This window comes from Anser anser (genome assembly GCF_964211835.1).
Source record: "Anser anser genome assembly, chromosome: 2".
NCBI classification, from domain to species: Eukaryota; Metazoa; Chordata; class Aves; order Anseriformes; family Anatidae; genus Anser; species Anser anser.
In genome coordinates, this window is record NC_139721.1 from 5,873,339 (window position 1) to 5,894,242 (window position 20,904).

Consider the following 20,904-nt stretch of genomic DNA (forward strand, 5'->3'; position numbering starts at 1 on the left):
AAACCAAGATTTTTAAAGACATTAGGTCCTTAATCCTCATGGAAATGAGTGGGATTTAGGTTTCTAAATAGTCTTTAAAATTTGGCCCTCCACCAAGAAGTCATATTACCAAGATGTGGATATTGATCCCAGATATTTGCTTCACTATAGCAGCACATAGCTCGTTTTTCTTTTCTGCTTAATTTTACTCATTAGCAAAACTATGAAAGGGGAACACAGGTTGGTTGGCAGGGCATCGGCTTCAATGAAACTGGAAAATGGGAGAATGAGCATACTGGGTACCTGGAGAGAAGGTGTTTTTGTTTGTTTGTTTGTTTTTCTCTTGTTTCTTAGCCCATGAAAAAAATGCCACATCATGGTCTTGATTTTACAGTGCCCTATTTCACAGACTGACATGCTAGTACATATATAATTTTGTTATATTTTTTGTGTCTCTGCTGTGCTGAGGGAAAATGGTAGCATGGGAATTTCTCAACCCATTCACCCATGTTGGTTCTCTGCATGTGCATTCATTTGGGACCTAAGGCTTATTTCTATTTCTATTTTTAATTTTAATTTTAATTTTCATTTTAATTTTTATTTTTGTTTTTGTTTTTGTTTTTATTTATTTTTTTAACATCTCGAGGTTCAATTTATGACCCCTGCTGTAAATCCTGTTTGATCTAAGCACAAAATTTATTCCTTCTCTGTGAAGCAGAATACTTAACCGTGTATTCATGCATTGATGAATTCAGGGCCTCTAGGTCCATGGCCAGAATATTAGATTTTTTTGTTATTGAGTCCCTTTAATATCAGTAAGGTTGATGTAATTAATTGTTCACCATCATTCCGATTGGCCTTAGGCTACCCCCAAGGTTTAAAGGTTTATATCTCCTAGCCTGGTCCATCCCAATTTTCTAATTCTACACTTATATTGCAATTATTAATTCCTAAAAGCTCTGGATAAGTTTTGCTAAGTCAAAAAGCCACTGAAGTGTTTAGCACCTTTGTGTAGCTTCAAGGTGAGTTCATGTGTCAAACTTTAGGCCTTCATCAGACAAGCTGTTATCTTAGTTCTTTCAGCTCTGAGCTGCTTTTCCTCTTAGCCACTAAGTGTTTTCAAGAGAACCCCAAACCAAACCAAACCAAACCAAACCAAAATGTGTCATCTCTGTAATGAGGTGTACCCTTAAACTCTGCTGTCTGAGGAATGGGGAGAGCAACTTCTACCTGCCTATAAATGCATCTGATGCTATAATTTTGCTTTTCAGTGTCAGTATGTCTGAAGACATTTATAAGATGTAGATTTTGCAATTCTGTACTTTATTCTCATTGGTTTTGGCCACCAGAAGGTTCTTTTTGTTCCTCTAGTAGGTTTGAGATGCTGAAGGTTTTTACCCATTCCCTGTATGACATAAAATCATTTGGGAACAGATTTTCTTCCCTGCATCTTGATTTCTCTCAATCAGAATAGAACCTTCTTATTTCTAGTTTGAGGGTTTGTTGTTGAACACCCAGTTCTACTGTGATTAATTAATCTATTCTCCAGTTTTTATCAGGCCAAAGAAAAATTTAAAAAAGAAATGAAGATTGAAGGATTTCTGTACAGTGACTTATCTGTACTAGCTTCTGATATCCCATATTTTCCACCAGAGGAAGAGGAAGAAAATTTGGAAGATGGAATTCACCTGGTTGTCTGTGTCCATGGGTTGGATGGTAAGACCAGGAAGAATAGTTGTGTGTAAGCGTCGCTTGAGTGTAAACAAAACAAAAGAAAGGCAGATCTACAGGAAGTGTGAAATAACAAAGTCTGTGGAAAACATTTATCTTAGCTAAGTGTTTGGTTTCCTTTATGATATTCAGTCCATTGTAATAAAGGATGTAGGAGGATATTAAGTATTTTCTTTACAAAATGGGTGCTGCTGTGTGTTTTTGTTGTTGTTATTGTTGGTGGTGGTGGTGGTTTATTTTGTTGAGACAGAATTCTACACCAAATTACATCATCCCTTCAGCATACGGTAAGAGTACACTACAGTAACACCTCTTGTCTTTCTGGAGATACCTGGTTGTTTAGCGGTATGTCACCAGGATGAAAACATTATTAAACAAAATAAACCGCTGTTAAAGGATAGATAGTGGCTGGATTTAGAATGTGGGAAAATAGAAATCAATATTCACTACGAAGGAAGCCTGGCCTGAAATATTTTAAATACATGCTTTCTAAGCAGAAAACATATATTAAATTTGAAACTTCTTTTGATAAGCTGTTGGTTCAATGGGGAAGGTGAAAGCATTAACCTTGAGACTATGGAGAAGGAGGGGCAGAGCCTCAGAAAAGTGTGAAATTCTCCTTGGCTTGTGCAAGGACCATTGCCATCCAATATAGCAGTGACGGTGATATGTTTCTTATGAAGAGGAGGTACATCCTTTTCCAGATAAATAATTCAGAATACCTTGGAATTTACCTAATATGGAGTTGGGGCATTTTGTTCATCTCCCAGAATCATAGAATGGCTAGGATTGGAAAGGACCTTGAAGATCATGTATTTCCAACCCCCCTGCAAGTCTTGTAAAATATTACAAGACTGACAGCATTTCAGCACCAGGTTTAATTGTGAATAAAGAGAGGCAGGCTGCTGTGCATACGAAGGCACATCCTTATCCCCCAGGCACATGTGCTGAAGTTCCCAGCAGGGCTGTGATGTCTCCTGGGGGTGTCACCAGCTGCAAAGGGGAAAGGACAGATGTCAATCTTTTGGTGACCCCTTGTCTTTGTTCTGACATTGTTCAGCAAATAAGGGACAGAGTAATTCTGGGCTTGATCTTTGCCTTCTCCTCCCACTTTTTATAGAGCTCATGCAGTGCCCAGCAGCAGGATGTGAGGTCCAGCCCTCCTTGCACATGTTGTGGGTATTCTTGCTCTCCTGCTGTTTCAGTGAATTATCATATGGTGTGGTAAACTGTCTTAGAAGCATTTAGCAAGAGCTCCCTGGTGCCAAGGTTTATAAGAAGACAAATTTATTAAATTGAATTTATAAATATATATATATATTTTTTTTTTTCTGTTGAATTGTGTCTTATAAAGTGCCATCTGTTTCCAGGTAACAGTGCAGATCTACGGCTGGTAAAGACTTTTATAGAACTGGGACTCCCTGGTGGAAAACTGGACTTCCTAATGTCTGAACGAAATCAGGTAGTGTAGAGCTAATTTCTGTCTTCGTTTAGATCTCCTACAAGATGTTGCCATTGCTAAAAAAGAACCTTCAGTAAGGCTCTTTCACAAGCTGGATGAAGCAAAAGCACTGGGGAATTTAGGGAATTTTATGTAGGATATAGTTCAAAGGCCTGTTCCTGATCCTGTCTGAGGTGATGGGGTACTCAAACACACCAGGAAAGATTCCTTGCATTGAACTCAAAGACAATTATATTATTACTTACAGGACTAAACCTTAGAGAAACCAAATTGATTTATCCTGTCAGTTTGCAAACTTAGCAGCCGGGTGCCTCTGCCTTTTGGATGCTGTACAACACAACACCGACAGAAAGCGGCAGGTTTAGTAATGTTAAATTCTCTGGAGGATGTGAAATATCCAGAAGGTGTTGTCAGTTGCTTTTGATGCATCAGCCATTGTTTCTCCTGTTGCAATGCTTGTGAGATTTATTTTCTTGAATGATAAAGAAATGTCTTCCAGAACAATTCATTGCTAGCCTAGGAAGAACACCAGAAATGAATTCTATGCTCTGCTTCACAATGAACCCATATTTATGACACCTTTATGCAAAAGATAAGAATTTTCAGTGCCCAGTCAAAAACATTATTCTGATTTACGAGCAGCTGAGAAACTAGAGTCAAAACTCTCTTCTTTGTTCAATAGCTTTTATATTTTGAAATGGCCAGTTGTTTTTAGTCTGTGAACTTGCCACCTTCCAGTGTACATCTCTGCCAGAAGTGGACCTTCATGGTTAATGTGAGCAAGATGGAAATAATGAGGAGACCAGACTTGCATCAAAGTTTCTCCTGATGTTTTCCAAGGCTGAAAGGATCAGCTCTTACAACATCTCTATTTGCTATTATATTGAACCCATAATGGAAACTTTCAGTCCTCCTATAGTATGGAAATGTGTGCAAGTTCACATAGCACTGGTATAGGACAGCTGTCTTTTGATGAATGTTTGGATGCTTTAAAACATCCTGTCACCCTTTTTTCCCTGCTTTGGGAACCACATTGAAAACGATCCATGAAATCAGTCATTTAGCTGAAGTTTGCTTTAAAGAAGAAAATTCAAGCCACATTTTTATGCACTCATCTGTAATATATTTGACAAGCTCAGTCAGAAGACTTCATACTGAAGAATGGAGGTATAACCAGGTGAAATATGACATTTGATGTGTTTTGTTTGTGGTTAATGCTCAGGCTGGTATTGTTCCACTTTTAAACAACCTGAAAGATTTGGGATAATGAGCCTAAGAGGAAATTGTTAATTATCAATGCAGGCTAAACAAGCAGGCAAGAGGTTATTGGACTGTTTGTAGTATATGAGAACATTTATTTTAAGGCAGTATTGCAAAGTGAATATGCTCGTTTTCCTTTGCAAGAGCTGCAATTAGCAAGATGGGTTGTGTCACAAAAGCATTAATTACTAGATATGTTTGCTCTGAATAGCTGTTCCAACATTTGATGATTGTTTTTGTGGCATCTGATTAGTTACAAATTTGATTTAGAGTTCTTGTTGGAGTGCCAAATGACACGGTTCTGAATAAGATCTGCCTACAATTGTACAGAATGGACAATATATTATTAGTTTTATTGTATCAAAACTGCCATTACTGTTGCAAACAACGAATTGTTTAAGTCCCTCTCTGACAGTCATTCTCTTACTGATATTCCTGAATAACAAACACACGGCATTTAATTAAGATGGCCTAATAATTTTGTGATTGCGTCTGTAGTGTCAACATCACCTATATGTAGTGTATAAAGCTGTAAACTATTTTATTATACTAATCCATTAAATCCTAAATATCAAAAGCTTTTCTTCCATGTGCAGACTATGGTGCCTAGAGAGGCTAAGCAGTTCTCACCACTGTCAAGTCAGGCTGCTTTAAGATCTTACTTTTGACTCTGAACTCACTCAGTCTGACACTGTTAATCTTACTATTAATAAACCTTAGGCCCAGATTTATCCAATTATGCCTAAGTTAGAGGCACAGTCACTAGAGAAACAGAAGCAATCACAGAAGGTAATTTAATCCCCTTAAAATACTGTCATCTAGAGGGCCCTATTTCCATGCCCTGCAAAGGAAGCACAAGGTAACTCTTGTCCTATATTGAATGCCTGGGTTATATTCCTGAAGCTAAAAGGCACAATATAGAGTCAAAGAACCTCCGTGACAAAAGATTTTGCTTTATCTTACGTGGGAGCTCAGCAAAGACAATGAATTTCCACATGGGCTATACTGAGAGCCATAAGACTGATACTGACGAGTGTTGTTACTGTTAAAGCTGTGTGAGAAAGAAAATACTTGGCTTGAATAAATTTGCAAAGTTAGTTGAAATAATTTTGATAATAATCTGAAAATGAAACTTTATGGCTGTTTTCAAAGAGCTTCGATTTTGAGAGGACTAAGCAACTGAGAAAAATTCTCCCCCGTTGAGCAAGTATAAAGAAAATTTGGACTAGTTATTGCTTACAGTTTACTTTGAAAATAACATTAGCCTATGATATATGTATACTTCAATAAAAGCAATATATTTTAATTCACCTACTCAATCCTTTTTACACCAGACTGATACTTTTGCTGATTTTGATACAATGACTGACCGATTGTTGGATGAAATTATTCAGCATATTCAGTTGTATAACCTCTCCATATCTCGAATAAGGTAAGCATTCTGATAGTTAATTGTCTGTAACTATTTGTGGCCATCAACATCATTCTGTGAAATTAGCTTTTTCAAAGTGTCCTGAGTCAAAGTCAGTGAGCTGAATTTTTACATGTGTTATAGCTGGAAGAGTATCCAGTAGGCTGAACAAAATGTAAGATGATAACTAAAGGATGATACTGAAAGCTCTGATGGAGTCCTCTCAAGAGCAATTTTTGCTGCTTTTACATTTAATTTAAATAACATACAGATGGCCTTTGTGTTAATATAATTCTGTTTTTCCTAACAGTTTTATTGGACATTCCCTTGGTAATGTCATCATCCGATCTGTACTAACTCGCCCCAGGTTTCGCTATTACCTCAACAAGTTGCATACCTTCCTGTCCCTCTCTGGACCTCACCTGGGAACACTTTACAACAATAGTACTTTGGTTAGTACAGGTAAGAGTTAAATGGGAAAGCTATGACTTACTGCAGCCCATGGCAGAGTATATGAGAGCGCAACATGTAGAGGTAGCAGTAAATTGTGACAACGTGACACATACACTATAGCTGTGGCAAATATTTGTTGAAGACTTCAGGCTCAGAGAAAATAGCAATGAGAGAGGCTTTCAGGGCCTACTACATGATCCAGCATTGTGGAAAATCCAGGGGCGTGGAGCAGCAAGAGATGACCTTGCTTCCACTGTGTTCTTTCATTTCTCTTTATACTGCCAATAAAGAGAGGCATCTCCAAGGCTGAAGAAAACACTTACAGTACTATCGGAAATGAATGGCCTAATGTTCACCCTTCCTGACTGTTTATGTTACCATGACACTGGATAATCCAGAGAGACCCTTAGACTCTTCTCTTTGTTTATTAACAATACAAGAAAAAACAGAGACTTACACTGAGTTACAGTGCTAACCTTACTGTAATCTCTTTGAGTTTATTATTATAGGCACATAACTTCAATCCCCTAGTTTGATAATCAGCAAAAAGGCTAAAAATATACACCAATTTTATTCCAGGTCTGTGGCTCATGCAGAAGTTGAAAAAATCAGGGTCACTTTTGCAACTGACCTTCAGGGACAACGCAGATTTACGCAAGTGTTTCCTCTACCAGCTCAGCCAAAAAACAGGTGAGTAGGGCTTAATGTTGTGTAAATGTTGGGGGATATTCCAAAGGATTGTACTAGATTACTTTGTCCTCCAGGGAGTAAAGAAAATCTGCATTTCATTATTGATCTTTCTTTAAATGTTCTTGCTTTCAAGAAAGTCTGCCCTGTCTAATAACTGTTTTATCTGCCTTTTATCTGCACCATTTGCCAGTGGATGTAGTTGCCAAACAGTTAGTGCCCAATAAGACCTACATGCTGTAATAAATATGCACCTAATTTTGTATTCTTCAAGCAAGAAATACTATTCTTGACAGGCCACCATAACTTAATTTATGTTACTAGATGCAAACCGTTTTTCCTTTTTAAATATTTTTTTAAGTTTAACATCTCTTGTCTCTAGGAAATATGATGTTGTGAGATGAAGAGCAAATTTTATTCATGTCTACTGTGGCACCTCTGTACTACAGAGAGAGATGTATGGCCTTACGCTGTAAAAATGATGCCTACATCATTTTACCACTTCCTTGGTCTGTTATGAATAAATGAAATAAATCAGACTTTCCCTAAGAAAAGAAAGCAAGCATAATCCTTCTGTTCAGACAAATGTTTTCTTCTAAGAGTTATTTTTAATATTGTGCGTAAGCAAACTAGTGCTAAGTATGCACTCACAGAGTCACTACTTGATATTTATTATTTTTTTCTCTCACTCTGCTATGTTGCTGATAGGAAACAAAGACTATCTTAATACAGGTACAACTTAATACTTGGTCTGGCAGACATAGAGCTGTTTCATAATTTTCTGACTACAATACATGACCTAATCAATAACAGGAAGATGCTATATCTTGGCATTATTTAAATTTCCTTATTTGAATTTTCCTTTGGTTCTCTAGCTCCCATTTTTATGGAGCACAGTGAGATGTTTGCTTTAAGACTGTCGTGTTCAGATAAAATTGGTTCTACATAGGAAGCTTGCATTGTTCCTTCCCAAGCCAAGAATTCCTAAGCATATGCTGTGAGCTAAAGTGACATGTTGCCTGTTAGCTTGATAGACTGGAGATCTAGCAGACTGTAAATGAAGGTGATGTCTCTGTAAAAGCAGAAAGTTAAGTATCAAAAAGGTTGCCTGTAAATTAAAATGATCCAGGTAGATGCTTAGGAGAAAAATCTGAAATTGTAAAGTTCTATATTAAAATGTATGAGCTAGCACAATGAGTCAGAATTGAGGTGCCCTTACTTTAGCACTCTGCTCCCAAAAGTGATGAGAGCACCTACAAAGGGACACATTTGGTTGAGAGCATCTACAAAGGTGCAGTGTTTTGCCTGCTCTCCTAGATATCTCTTTGAGCCTCCAGCAATTTCTGACTTTCTTAAAGTAGAAATCGCTTCCACTATTCAATTTCATTAAATGTTGCTTGTGCTTGTCTCGGAAGAAAAAATGACTCCCTACTAAGTCTCTTCACATAAGATTTTAGTTATGTTAAAACTCATTGATGCCTCTTCTACATTGTACCTCAGAGAAGTCACAAACACAATTGGTTTGATTACACAGAAAGAAAATGATGGCTTCAGCCAGGCTTAGTAGAGGCAGCTATCAGGGCTCTTCCTTGTGGTGGTGATGGTTGACTTTTCTGTTACGAACTACAAAGCAAAGGACTTTGTTCTGGGTCTCTTTTCTGTAAGGGGGAGGGAAGGATAAAGGTCAAACCTACAACATTCCCATGTGCAGAATAGTCTCTGAGCTGGTAGTGTAGATTATCTGTGTCCGTTCTACTCTTCTGCTGAATGTGGGTAATCTAGAGTTCAAGAGATCTCAGACAGAGTAAGTAGCAGGAGTCTTTTCATAGTGAATGGTGGCCCCATTACTTCCAGGGAAGAGGGAGAATTCCTGGTTTCCAGTCCATGTACCATCAGTGTGTATTTATCCAAGGACTGCTGGATGCAGGGACTGGATCCCAAGGCTCCTTGCACACTGATGTAATAGTATGACATCATAGCGGTGAAGCTGATTTCTCTTCTCCTTCTCTCTCTATATTTTATTTGCTATTTCACTAATTACTTGTATTATTTTTTTTGAATGTGATCTCCAGTTCTGTGAACATTTACTCATGCAAGTACACCCATGGACTGCAGTGAGCCTGTACATGTTTTTGCAATGTTTACAGGCATAAATATTTGCAAGATTAAGTTTTTAATCATTTATTCTTTGAAATGGAGTCAGTTCTCTCTTTTTCGTTGTTGTTATTGTTGTTGATATACAATTAACTTGTATGAGAATTGATAAGTAACAAATAGTTCGTAGAAGCAGCAGCAATGTTTTTATGCTATTCTTGTGAATATTTCGAAGTTTGTTGTATGTTTTAATAATTCTTCATTTGTTTTTCACTATAGATTTTAAAGTGCATTTCACCATGAATATGATTGTGCTGTTCATCATTGTGATAAATGCATTTAATGAATTTGTTTGCCGCAGGCCTTCAGTACTTTAAAAATGTTGTGTTAGTGGCCTCACCCCAAGACAGATATGTACCCTTCCATTCAGCAAGAATAGAAATGTGCAAAAATGCTCTTAAAGACAGACACACAGGTATGTTTAAGATCCATTCTATATTTACAAAGCTATTTGAGAAATTGTATTTTTGTGTAACTGAGGTCATTGCATCAGAAGGGTTTTTCATCAGTATAATGAAAACTCAAACGCTTATTTGATAAGGAAGAAAGTGTTCTATTCCCACAGGAAATGACTGAAATCAAGAAAAGATTTCAAAGATGCTCTTTGATGAAAATAAATTTCAATCAGGTTGTAATCAAAGATTTCTTACTGCTCTTCCCTCCCTAATTAATTTTTTAAAATGTGGAGATAATAGAACTAGTTCCTAACAATGTTTCTCTTTAGTGTACTGAATTATTAGTATTGTCTCACATAACAAAATCTTCAGCACATCCAAAGTCAATGGGTTTTCCCTTTGTTTTCAGTAGTATTTGGATGATTGCCAGGTAATTTGAGAGATGTAAAAACATACTGGTTTGTAATAAAATCTGCAAAGCACATCAGGACTCATGCCATCAGAGGCCTAGCTTTCCTGTGAATTCAGTCTGTGCATTGTTCCAAATATTGCCTTTGTCATTTGCAGTCTCCCTCACTTATAAAATGTTTCATAGTTTCAGTTTGATATCACTTCCAGAAAAAATGTTCAGTGTAATTTTATACCTGTTTCAGATACATAGTTAAGTAGAAATGGAGGTTGTCCTTGGAAGCTGGCAGCCAGTCCCTAGTGGGGTTCCCCAAAGCTCCATTTTAGGGCCAGTTCTCTTCAATATTTTTGTAAATGACTTGGATGTAGGACATAAAGGTGTTTTGAGTAAGTTTGCAGATACCAAACTGGGAGAAGTTGTTGACTCCCTTGAGGGTAGAGAGGCCTTTCAGAGAGACCTCAACAAATTAGAGCTAGACAATCACCAAACATATGAAGTTTAACAAGAGCAAGGGCCCCATTCTGCATATGAGCCAGCAGTGTGCCCTGGCAGCCAAAAGGGCCAACTGTACCCTAGGGTGCATCAAGCACAACATTGGTAGCTAGTCGAGGGAAGTCCCACTCTACTCTGTGTTGGTGTGGCCTTACCCTGAGTACCGTGTGCAGTTTTGGGAGCCGCAATTTAGAAAGGATATAAAATTATTGGGAAGTGTCCAAAGGAGGGCAGCAAAGATGGGGTAGGGCCTAGAGGGCAAGATGTGGCTGAGGTCTCTTGTTTTGTTCAGCTTTGAGACGAGAAGGCTGAGGGGTGACTTCATTGAAGATTAGAATTTCCTCAAGAGGGGAAGCAAAAGCAGGAGGCGTTGATCTCTTCTCTCGGCTGACCAAGGGTCAACATGGTTGCCTTCACACAGCTCTTTCTTTCTTACCTAAGACATGAATTGAAAAGCAGTTTTCTAACTCTTTCTTCAGGTGTTTTTTTCTCAGGGACATCTTTGGCCTAGTAGAAGCCAGATCTACATTCATGAGTACAAGTTTCCTGGGCTGCTGCTGTTGCCCTATAAACTTCTGAACTATCTGCAGAAAGGCATGATGTTCTTCCTGCATTAGAATACCCAGGAAAAAACAAACAAACAAAAAACTTATATCTTGCCTGACCCTTTTGCATTCAGCTTCACAGGCAGTATGAATCCAGCCCTCTTCCCCTGGAGGAAATGAATGTTTCTTTCCACCTCAGGAGAAATGGGACTAAATGTTGAGGCATGTCCCACTCTTCATGTTAGCAGCTTCACTAGATTTCTCTGTGTCGCCAATGGCTCCATTACATTAATAACATGCTGGTACATGGCAAACCATTGAAACAAACTGCTTTCACTTGCATTTTGTTATTTTTTTTCCATTTTCCTTCTCTTTGTGTCTGTAATTAAATGATACTGGAAGGAAAGAGGGGATCTGGCAGCTTTGGCATGTAGGTGTGACATTTAAAATCTTTTGCAGGTCCTGTTTATGCAGAAATGATTAACAACCTGCTCCAGCCTTTGATTGGGGCGAAGGACTGCACTTTGATCAGACACAACGTGTTCCATGCTCTGCCAAACACCGCCAACACATTGATTGGCCGGGCAGCCCACATTGCCGTGCTGGACTCTGAACTTTTCCTGGAGAAGTTTTTCCTTGTGGCAGGACTCAACTACTTCAAATAGTGCCTGAAGTATGGGGTAGCAGAGGCAAACCATTTCACTGAGTGGAGGAGAATCCCTTAGCCAAAAGCGTGCAGTGTTAGAAATGAGATCAGGTGGGACTTTCAATCTCTCTCCATTTCCATTTCTGTTTCAGAGAATAAAGTGCTATGGCTTTAAGGCATTCAAGCTTCCAAATATTGGTGCTTTTGGAAGAAATAAATATTCCTCTTCTGTTTATGTGTTGTTTGTCCACATAAAGACATGAGCTACTTCTGAAGTAGAGAATCAAAATAAAGATGGTTAATATTATCTAAATGTGATGGGACCAATATGATCACCATTTCTCTCGAATATTAACCCAGGAACTTGTCTGTTCTTGATTTAATGCTTATTTACATATTAACAAAGCTATACATCTGTAGCACTTTGGGGTGGTTAATACAAGAGGAAACAAGTGTATATGAACTCAGGTTAAAACTTCCTTTGCAATGAAATGAAAAGTCTAAAAAACATTTATGAAAATTTTAACATTTCTGTTTCTCAAAATAAAATGGTTCCATCATTGGTAATCATTTGTAACATGCACATATTCAAATCATGGAAAGGGTGAAAATATTTAACATAGAATGAAAAAAAAATCTTGATATTTGATTTTTTTTTAGAAAAAAACTTTTAGTTGGGAAGACTTTTCTTCAAGTTGGAAGCTGCCAGACTGATAGGAATCTATTGGATTTCTTGTGAAATATCAATGGCATCTGTCAACATTTCTCCTGTTTACATTTCTAGGATACCATTACTGTGCTTGTCATTATAACCTTAGAGGTACAATTTTCACTTTTAAATTTGTATCTAAATACATTTACCGCAGGGTATTATATATATATATGTATATATATGTATATATATATTAGTCTGAAATTGAAAATCTAGCCAGTAATACCCCTAAAAAACACCAATCAGATGAAACTAGGTTGGTGACCTAGAGCAGTAAAGATTGTGGAAATGTTAAAAACCATACATATGTCTTCTTAGATTTCTCTGTAATGCTATAATAGGGTTTTACTAATTCCCATTTGCAGTGCTATGTGCAGTCCTAATTATTATATGGTTACAGCTGGTCAAAACATTTAAAACTTTATTCGTACAAAGTTATCAGAATTCTTTTCAAGGGTTTGGAAAAGAACCCATTTTTTCACTGTTTGTATTTTTTTGCATTTTTAATTTGTTTTTAATCAAAAAGTTGTCAGCATTTTAAATGACAAATTTCAATAAATGTCTATAAGTTTTCATACCACTTTGATAAATTTTCAATGTCACAGCAGTTTTTCAAAAAGGAGGAGGTGAATAACTCTTCACAAATATTTGTGTTTGGAAGGAAGGTAATTTTTTAAAGCAAGTGTAATTTGTTTAAAAACATAGGTGACCAGCCCTCTATATCTTGTGAAAAAATAAAACGAACATAAAAAGTTGGTTCTAGGACTCAAGACTATCATCAGTGAACTAGGATCAAGACAGTGGAAATTTCTGAACTAAAAGAATTAAAAAATGAAAGCAAACAATTTTGCAACCCCAGGGGAATATTTGTACATGCAAAAGGTAAAACTAGCTGTGTTCAAAAGAAGAAAAGTAGAAAACTTTTGAAGAATTAGTTCAAGAAAAGGGTTGCTGACAAATTGGAACTAGGGTGGTCTGATAATGCAGGCATGTTTTGAAATAGAAAGGAATAAGAAGGAATATCCAAAAAGGTAAGACTAAGACATGAAAACAGAAAGGTATATTGCACCTAAAATCATCTTCTGCCCTTCAAAGGTGATACTGAAATTAAATAGAAATGATCACATGGTTCATTTCAATAGAGATTAGTTTTGTAAAAATTAAATATTACTGCAATACTTGAAGTAAATAGGTAGATACTATTCTCTTTTTTCCTTTTATTAATTGACATTTTAAAGCTAAAAGATGAATTTTCCCAGTTAAAAATAGATGCTGTGTCAGGAATCAAGAATTTCTGGGTCCCATGTCTTGTTTTAGAAATCTTTATCACTGTTCCGCCTCAACATTTTAATGCCAACTGAACTTACATATCACAGCTTACTTCTTCCTTGGTAAATTTTTTACACAATGTTAAACATAATGGGGCATGGAGGTGAAGCTTTGGTACAGTGGTTTTGATCCACAGACATGGACTTCTAATGAAAATAACTTCTATGTGAAAAGCAAGAAAGAAAAGCAATCCTCAAACATCAGCAGTCTTTAGTTAGTTATATGACGATCTCTTTTAGAAATTTTTGGGAGTCTGCACATGGAAAATTTTTTAAATTGTTGAGAGGCTAGTTTACACATATATACATACCTAATGTGTGTGTGTATTTGCAATGCATACAAAGAAGTATGCTTATTTCAAGGTCAAACACTCCATGTTTTTAAACATGAATATACTGGACATGACAACATACTGGTGTAGTGCTTCTTAAAATCATGCAGGTGGTTTCTTGCCTTGCCTTGTACATTAGACAGCATTCCTAGCCTTCTACTTGCATACGTGTGGGAGAGGGGAAATGTGAAAAAGTCTCTTTTGTATTACTGAAAAAATTGGTGGCCTGTTCAGTACGTTCACTTTCACACTGTACACTGCTACCAGTGCTGTGACTTATGGACAAACATACCTAGAGATTTCCATGTTCCCGTCCATATCATGTTCTTCCACAGCTCAGATTCTGATTTCAGTGGAGTTGGATTAGGTTCATTCAACTTGCTCCTTGGAGGGTGTAATAGAGAGCTTCTATAGAGCCTCAGAAAAATCTGGGAGATGCCATTCCTATGAAATGATATGACACAGATTTTATCTTCCTTTTGCTGCCAGAACGTTGTGGGAAATATTGGCAATAACTGTCTAGCTTAGCATTCGTTTTGAGGTTCTCAGAGTAGTCTCCCTTTCTTTTATGCTTTTTAATGGGATATTGCCTTGATAATGACAAAGAATATTGTAAATCTTCTATAACGGTATAGACTATATTGCAAAGAAATCCTCATTGTCATTATAATGTAAATAACATTTGAGTGGTTGCACTTCATCAAAATATAGCAATCATCATGGAATCATTTTTAGAAGGTTTTTATATATTGATTTATATAGAGAGAAATATATATTAAGAATTATCTACATAGGAGATATCAAAATAACTGCACAGTAAGCTTTTGTGTTTCCATGTTTTGTAATTTTAATGCATTTCCCTTTCACATATGTATCATGTATTGATACAAGGATTTCCCTTCAAACTTCACAATCTCCACTTGTTTTGGTATATCCACGGAGGCTGTGCTTAATTTCTTAAGTGAAGCTCATACATTCACAAGAACACATTTTTTCAAGAGGTTGGACAGAGTGGAGAACGTGGTTGCATTTGAAGTGAAACTCCATCCACTTCTTTGTGTCTTTTCTCTAGATAAGATAAAACACAGACGACGATGCAGGGTTGTTTCTTGAGCACCTGGGTGTGATGTCTTAAAACCAGCATGGTAGACCTCCTGGCTCCGAATGGTAAAATGAACTTGTCTAGTAAGGTTTGACAGTGTTAAATATGAGGTATGGGCTATATGAGAAAATTTTCGCAAGGAAGATGCACGGGCAATGGTAAATTACCTTACAAGTAATTGAAAACCTCCATACACAGTAGTATCATCACACCTAACCTTAGATAATTATGGTATAGAAGTCATTTTGTGACCTGGCAGGAGAGACTTTAGGTCCTTTTAGGGTCAGCGGAAGGAAAGATACACTTTTAGGGTGTGCTTTATTGGATCTGTTTTATTTGTCTGTTCTATTTTTCTCTATGCCTGTTCTTCTCCACTGACTATGCAGGACATCAGATATTGTCATCTACTTTCTAGATACCTAAGCTTGATCAGATGAGGCCCACACCAAAATTTCAAAATATCAGTGGGAGTCCCCCACCGATTTCCCACTGAAAATCTTATGGGAATCCATCTCCACTCCAAAGGCCTTAATAAAGCCTACTGTACACTGAAATAACGCTTGCCTTTGAAGCTATCTCCTTATCAGTTTCAGTTATATAGATTGGAATGGCACAGTAATTCTGGGAGAAAGAATATTTAAAATCTCACCAATTTTATTGACAAAGTTCTTAGAATGAGACCACTGAACTCTGTTTTTGTAAGGATTTATTCTCTTTTGAAATAGAAGAATTATTTCTTGAATACAAATGGAAAGACATTGCAGTATTGAATAAATGTGAGTAGGTGAAGGACAAAAAGGGTCTAGCTCCTCCTGCAGCAGTCTTAAGGATCTTCAAGGGTCTGTTTCTTAATCTCTTAGTAATTGCTGACTGCCTTTCACAAAACCTGGAGAAACCTCTAGAGATGTTTCTGCTTGTAGAGTAGAATTTAGCCTGTTTAATTTTATTACCTAATTTGTGCTTAAAAATTAGTTGCAAAATGAATTTGTTCAACTAAAGGAAGTGTCTAAGTTCTTACTGTAGTCAACGAAGAGAGGTAAGTACTCTGCAGGAGTGCTCCTGTTTTCTCCTTTGGTGGCCTTCAGAGTTACTTACATCTCTTCACTGACCAGGGAACTTATTGTAAGGCTCATTTTTTGGGTCCCTAAGGTGTTGGCATAAAGTAGAGGACCAACATTGGTGGACTGGTTAGAAAACTGATCTGTTTTTCATAATTAGGTGTGAATTTTGACTAGTACAGTTGGATCATAAGCAAGCACTAAAGAGACAAAGAGGATCCTTTAAAATTGGACTGTAAATGTGTCCTTTCCCAGCCTCCAATGATGACAATTTCTCTTTAACAAAACTGTTAATCTGCTTTTAAAATCAGGTCTTTCCACCGACAAAAGTGGAAGCTGAAATTGCTTAGCTTTAAAGGATTGTATTCTCAAGGCTTGAAACCTTAGCACAGAGTCTTGGAAATTACTAGTACGAATGCTGAGTGCTATTTTACTTCAAAGCACTTCATAAATATCCACTGACCAATCCTCTTCAGCATTTCCTTGCTAGAGAAGTGCCAAGCTTGAAAAAGAAAACTATCACAAGATTATGTGAAAACTGGGAATTCAGGCCAAAGCTTTCATTAGAATTTGTAGGTTCCTCTGGTGCTTTCTGCAAGTTAAGGAAAGAAGATCTCTTCCTTTCTACCGCTGCATTTGAAGTAGCTAAGTGGTGATGCAAGAAGAAAGTGAGAACTTCTAACAGAGTTAGACCCATGTGAAAGTTTATGTAAATATCCCATGAAACATAATATACATTGAATAGTCATGGGGCACTTCTATAGAGGTCTCAGCATGCCAATATGTGCCAGCCTAGCTGAGTGATTATTTTCTTTATGGACTCAAATTTCCATTTGAAAATGATCATCAGAACAGACCATCATATTTCACTCCTGCTGGTCATTTGGATGCTAAATGTCATGTTCATAAAGAGCTCTCGAAGAGTGTTTTACTTCAGTGCATATACTTAGCAATTTTGATGTTGAATGCTGTTAAGTAACTGTCAGTTCCTAGCTCAATCTTTAATATTTATTTAGCACTCTCTTTCGGATCAAATGTTGTGACCACAGCAAGATCGTCCCTCTTGCTCTGTTCTTTGATTATGGTTCCCCAAACTTGCTGTTTCTTGAGTAGCCTAAATGGCCCCAAGCTACTGTTCTGTCTTTCCAATCATTTCTAAGTTTGTACAGTCACTTTTCAATTATCTGATTACATCTCCTGTTTTTCTTTTTCCTACAGCTTCCATGAATTCCTTTTCTCTTCATCCTTCAGTCCTTGCCTTCATATAAAGCTACAGCACTGTCCAAGTGCCCAAACACCTTTAGTATTCTCAAGATTAACCCTGGTCTTGTCCACATAGTTGAGCAGTTAGGGGAAATAGTCAGAAGGGTCTTATGCAGTCTTTCTGCACTGTCATGGATCTGGCCTCCAGGTACCAGCAAAGTCCCTTGGATAGCAGCTCTGGTGCTGACTGGTGCCTTTTCCCTGGGCAGGAGGGAGTCACTGGCTATCGACTCTCATCAGATCCTCTTCCTATCTCAGGTCCTAATCTGGACAGCTGGAGCTGGAGCTGTCCTCCTGTTGCCAGAATTTGTAAACTTGCAGATTGCATCCCCCCTGTGAGTTCATCTTTACTTCTTGATCCTTTGTTATCTTGGTCGAAGTGGTTGCACCAGCAAGGGCAAAGAGTTGTGACCTGTGCCATATCACCACCATTGGTGGGCCTCTCTTTCAGCACACAATATATCTGGGACTACATTACACCCCTGGCACACCCACAATGATGCTAATGGCTTCCCTACTGGTTTTCCATATTTTATTTTACAGTCATTGGTAATCTTCAGGCACAGATAGCAATGCATAAAACCTCATGTGAGTCCTGTTCACCCTGGCATGAGCGACAGATATGTTCTCTTACCTTTTGATCATCAGGTCCATGGCATGCTGCTTACCAACAGGTTGTGGTCTGAAATAGATGCTGCTGCTGTTTCTTTTCTGTTTTAATAAGACTATATAATACATGTGCACTTCCATAACAGAAGTCAATGCACTGAATTGAAATGCTTATGAAAACAGTTTAATCATTGTATAGCTACTTTAAATGCAGATGAGTCAGGCCTTCCCTTCATAGGTTAAGAGGCATAAAGAATAAATATGTATAAACTCCGCTTATGCAAAAGGTCAAACTGAATTAACTTCTATTACAACCTTGAAACTTGATTTATCTGCTTTTGTAAATTCAACTCTACTTCCACCCAAAGCACTGGAAGATCCCATTATCTGTGCAGGAAACTAATCACATCTGTGCAAAACTGATTCCCACAGGTAGATGAACATGCCAGAAGTCCATTAGGTATATGCATGGAGCTGTACATCTTTAAGTAGCTTCCGCTTACGAAAATATGAAACTGTGACGTAGTAAATAGGACTACTCTTACTCTGGCATGCAGTTCAGACTTTGAGAGCTATCAAATGAAAACACAAATGGCTTTTCCAAAGTAGCAAACAAACCTCCCCAGAGTCTATGAAGAAGTCCAGCCTCAAGCAATTTTTTATTTTTTATTTATTTATTTTTTGAGTGGGTGGTTCAAATACTGTGATGGTCTTACTTATTCTCCATTACCTATACACGTGGTTAGTCTAATAAATAGAATAGCCAAGAGGCCCAATATTTCAATTTTCGTCGTAGTTTCTCCCAATTAAGAAGCTTTTAATTCCTTCCTGAATGCTAAAGTACTAGTAGAAATCTACTTGTCCCAATTCAGGAGAAACGCTCATTTACTTTTTTTTTTTTTTTTCTTTTTTCTTTTTAATATGTATAACATTACCTGCATTACTCCTAATGGTGGAAAGATGTCAAGGCATTTCTGATACACTACCATACATGCAGCTACATGCACTACAAAGGTTGAAAAAGAGATCAGGGGAATCTTTTTGATCTAAGATGTATCATCACTTTCACTAAAAATGATAAAATAATTAGTTCTTGTATGCCCCACATACCATTTGTTTGGTATGCCTAACATCTGTATGCATACAGAAAGTGTCTTTTCCCTGTTGTAACCATGTTATAATCCTATACATAATGCATGTATGTTCCCATATGTAGAGTATGTATATCATACCTTACTTTGAAGCTGGTGGTGACTGCTGAATCTAATAGGTTTCTCTTCCTTTTTGGAGGAACATTTTGTTTATCTTCCAGAGCTCCTGTGAAAGAGCAGTTTGCTGGCTTCCTCCACCTCATTGGAGGAGAGAGATTGGTTTGGACAATGTCAGCCTCTTGGCAGACCATTCATCGACTAATCTTATCTAAGCAGTCTCGAATTTGATGTGTGTTATCTACCAACTCCATGGCTTCCATGGTCAATGTAACGTCAAACCCAGCTGCCCTATCTTCTGAGACAGGAAGCTTGTCACCATTTTTAAATTTTTCTTGACATCCATCCTCTTCAACCAAGCATTCATTCTTTAGCTGATGGACCAGTAATTTATCAGCTTTGCAATTCTGCTTACTAATTTTAGTCTTGTGTGTATTTGGTTATACATCCAGTTTGGGGAATTAGCTATTTCCTTCTTCTGCTGTTAAACTTTCTTATGAAGTACGAAGGAGATCAGTATAAATAAAGCAGGGTACTTCTTTGCAAATGTCTGGGAAAAAAAATATAATCACATCACTGGTAGTGTTTTCAAGGTTTATTTTTCACTGTTTGTTTTACCAAGAAAGAAGCAATACTGGTAATTTGTCCATGCCTTTTAGGATTATCCAGTTAAGTAAGAATCTGGATGTAGCTCTGATAAAAAACAAAGATGCAGGATAAATCATCCTAGAATATTTTTGTATGTTTGGGAGAAATATTGATGCAAAATCAAAACATAGATGAGCATATTCCTAAACACAAAGTTCAGAGATAAACTGAAATTCATATCTATGTTTTGTTACTTGTATTCAACTTTTAATAGCAAGCTTTCTTAAATGATGAGCAGTTTAATGGTTCAGATTAACCCAGGACTGGCCTTCATTGACTTCAGTAATGAATCCTTTTAGTACTTAAGTTTTTTTAACCCCAGTCTTAAGAGTAAGGCCTCTATCATCTGCTTAAATCTGTTAACGTGTACTCAAGCATTATTATTTTTTTTAGATCTGACATTAAATCTCCATCTTCCCATTTATGTTCGGACAATTAGTGACAGCATCTAAGATATCAGAAAATGCAATTTTCTCTATAATCAGAATTACCTTTATCAAACCCTTAGTTGGGAGGACTTGCTTGCTGGAGGACTTTCTGTTTTGCTTAGAGGGAACTTGTAACAAATTTTTAGGCAATTCACAGGAGTAAGTGAATCTCTGCCCCGTCCTATCTCTCTATTACTTGCTGCAAATTTCACACTCAGGTGCTTAAAATCAGAAAAATAAAGTTCATATTCCAAACAAAGCACATCCATGAGACAGGTCTTAATTGCCATATCTTTCCCTGTAAGTGATGTACATAGGCAATTGCTATTTTTGATGCTGGAACCATTATATTGGTTTTAGAATCTTGGAAAACTTGATGAAACTCCTTTTTCAAGTTTATTAAAATTGTAACCTTCAAAATCAGCCTGTTACTTTTTAATAGTTAAGGTTAGCAAGGTCACCAGATATAACTTCTCAACTGTACAGTATCTATTCAAGTGGAACACTTTACATTGCTGGATTAATTCTCAGCTCAATGGTAACACCTAAAATTGGATTTTACTGTTCCTCAACAGACATGTGGAATAGAATT

General features: G+C 37.1%; 1 protein-coding gene across 12 annotated transcripts in view; it reads left to right on the forward strand.

Annotated features, from left to right (window-relative positions):
• The window catches only part of FAM135B (family with sequence similarity 135 member B), a 284,433-nt gene that overhangs the window by 249,883 nt on the left and 13,646 nt on the right, over positions 1-20,904 (forward strand). For 10 of the 12 annotated variants that reach the window (XM_083826400.1, XM_083826399.1, XM_083826396.1 and 7 more), the window contains 7 exons: positions 1,529-1,695; positions 3,081-3,172; positions 5,767-5,864; positions 6,154-6,305; positions 6,876-6,986; positions 9,439-9,552; positions 11,438-12,915. In XM_083826400.1, the coding sequence (XP_083682526.1) occupies positions 1,529-1,695; positions 3,081-3,172; positions 5,767-5,864; positions 6,154-6,305; positions 6,876-6,986; positions 9,439-9,552; positions 11,438-11,643 (940 nt within the window). In that variant the 3' untranslated portion in view covers positions 11,644-12,915. Of the gene's footprint in view, positions 1-1,528; positions 1,696-3,080; positions 3,173-5,766; positions 5,865-6,153; positions 6,306-6,875; positions 6,987-9,356; positions 9,553-11,437; positions 12,916-20,904 lie in introns of those variants that run through there. The other 2 variants (XR_014580600.1, XR_014580601.1) reach the window with 2 other exon arrangements.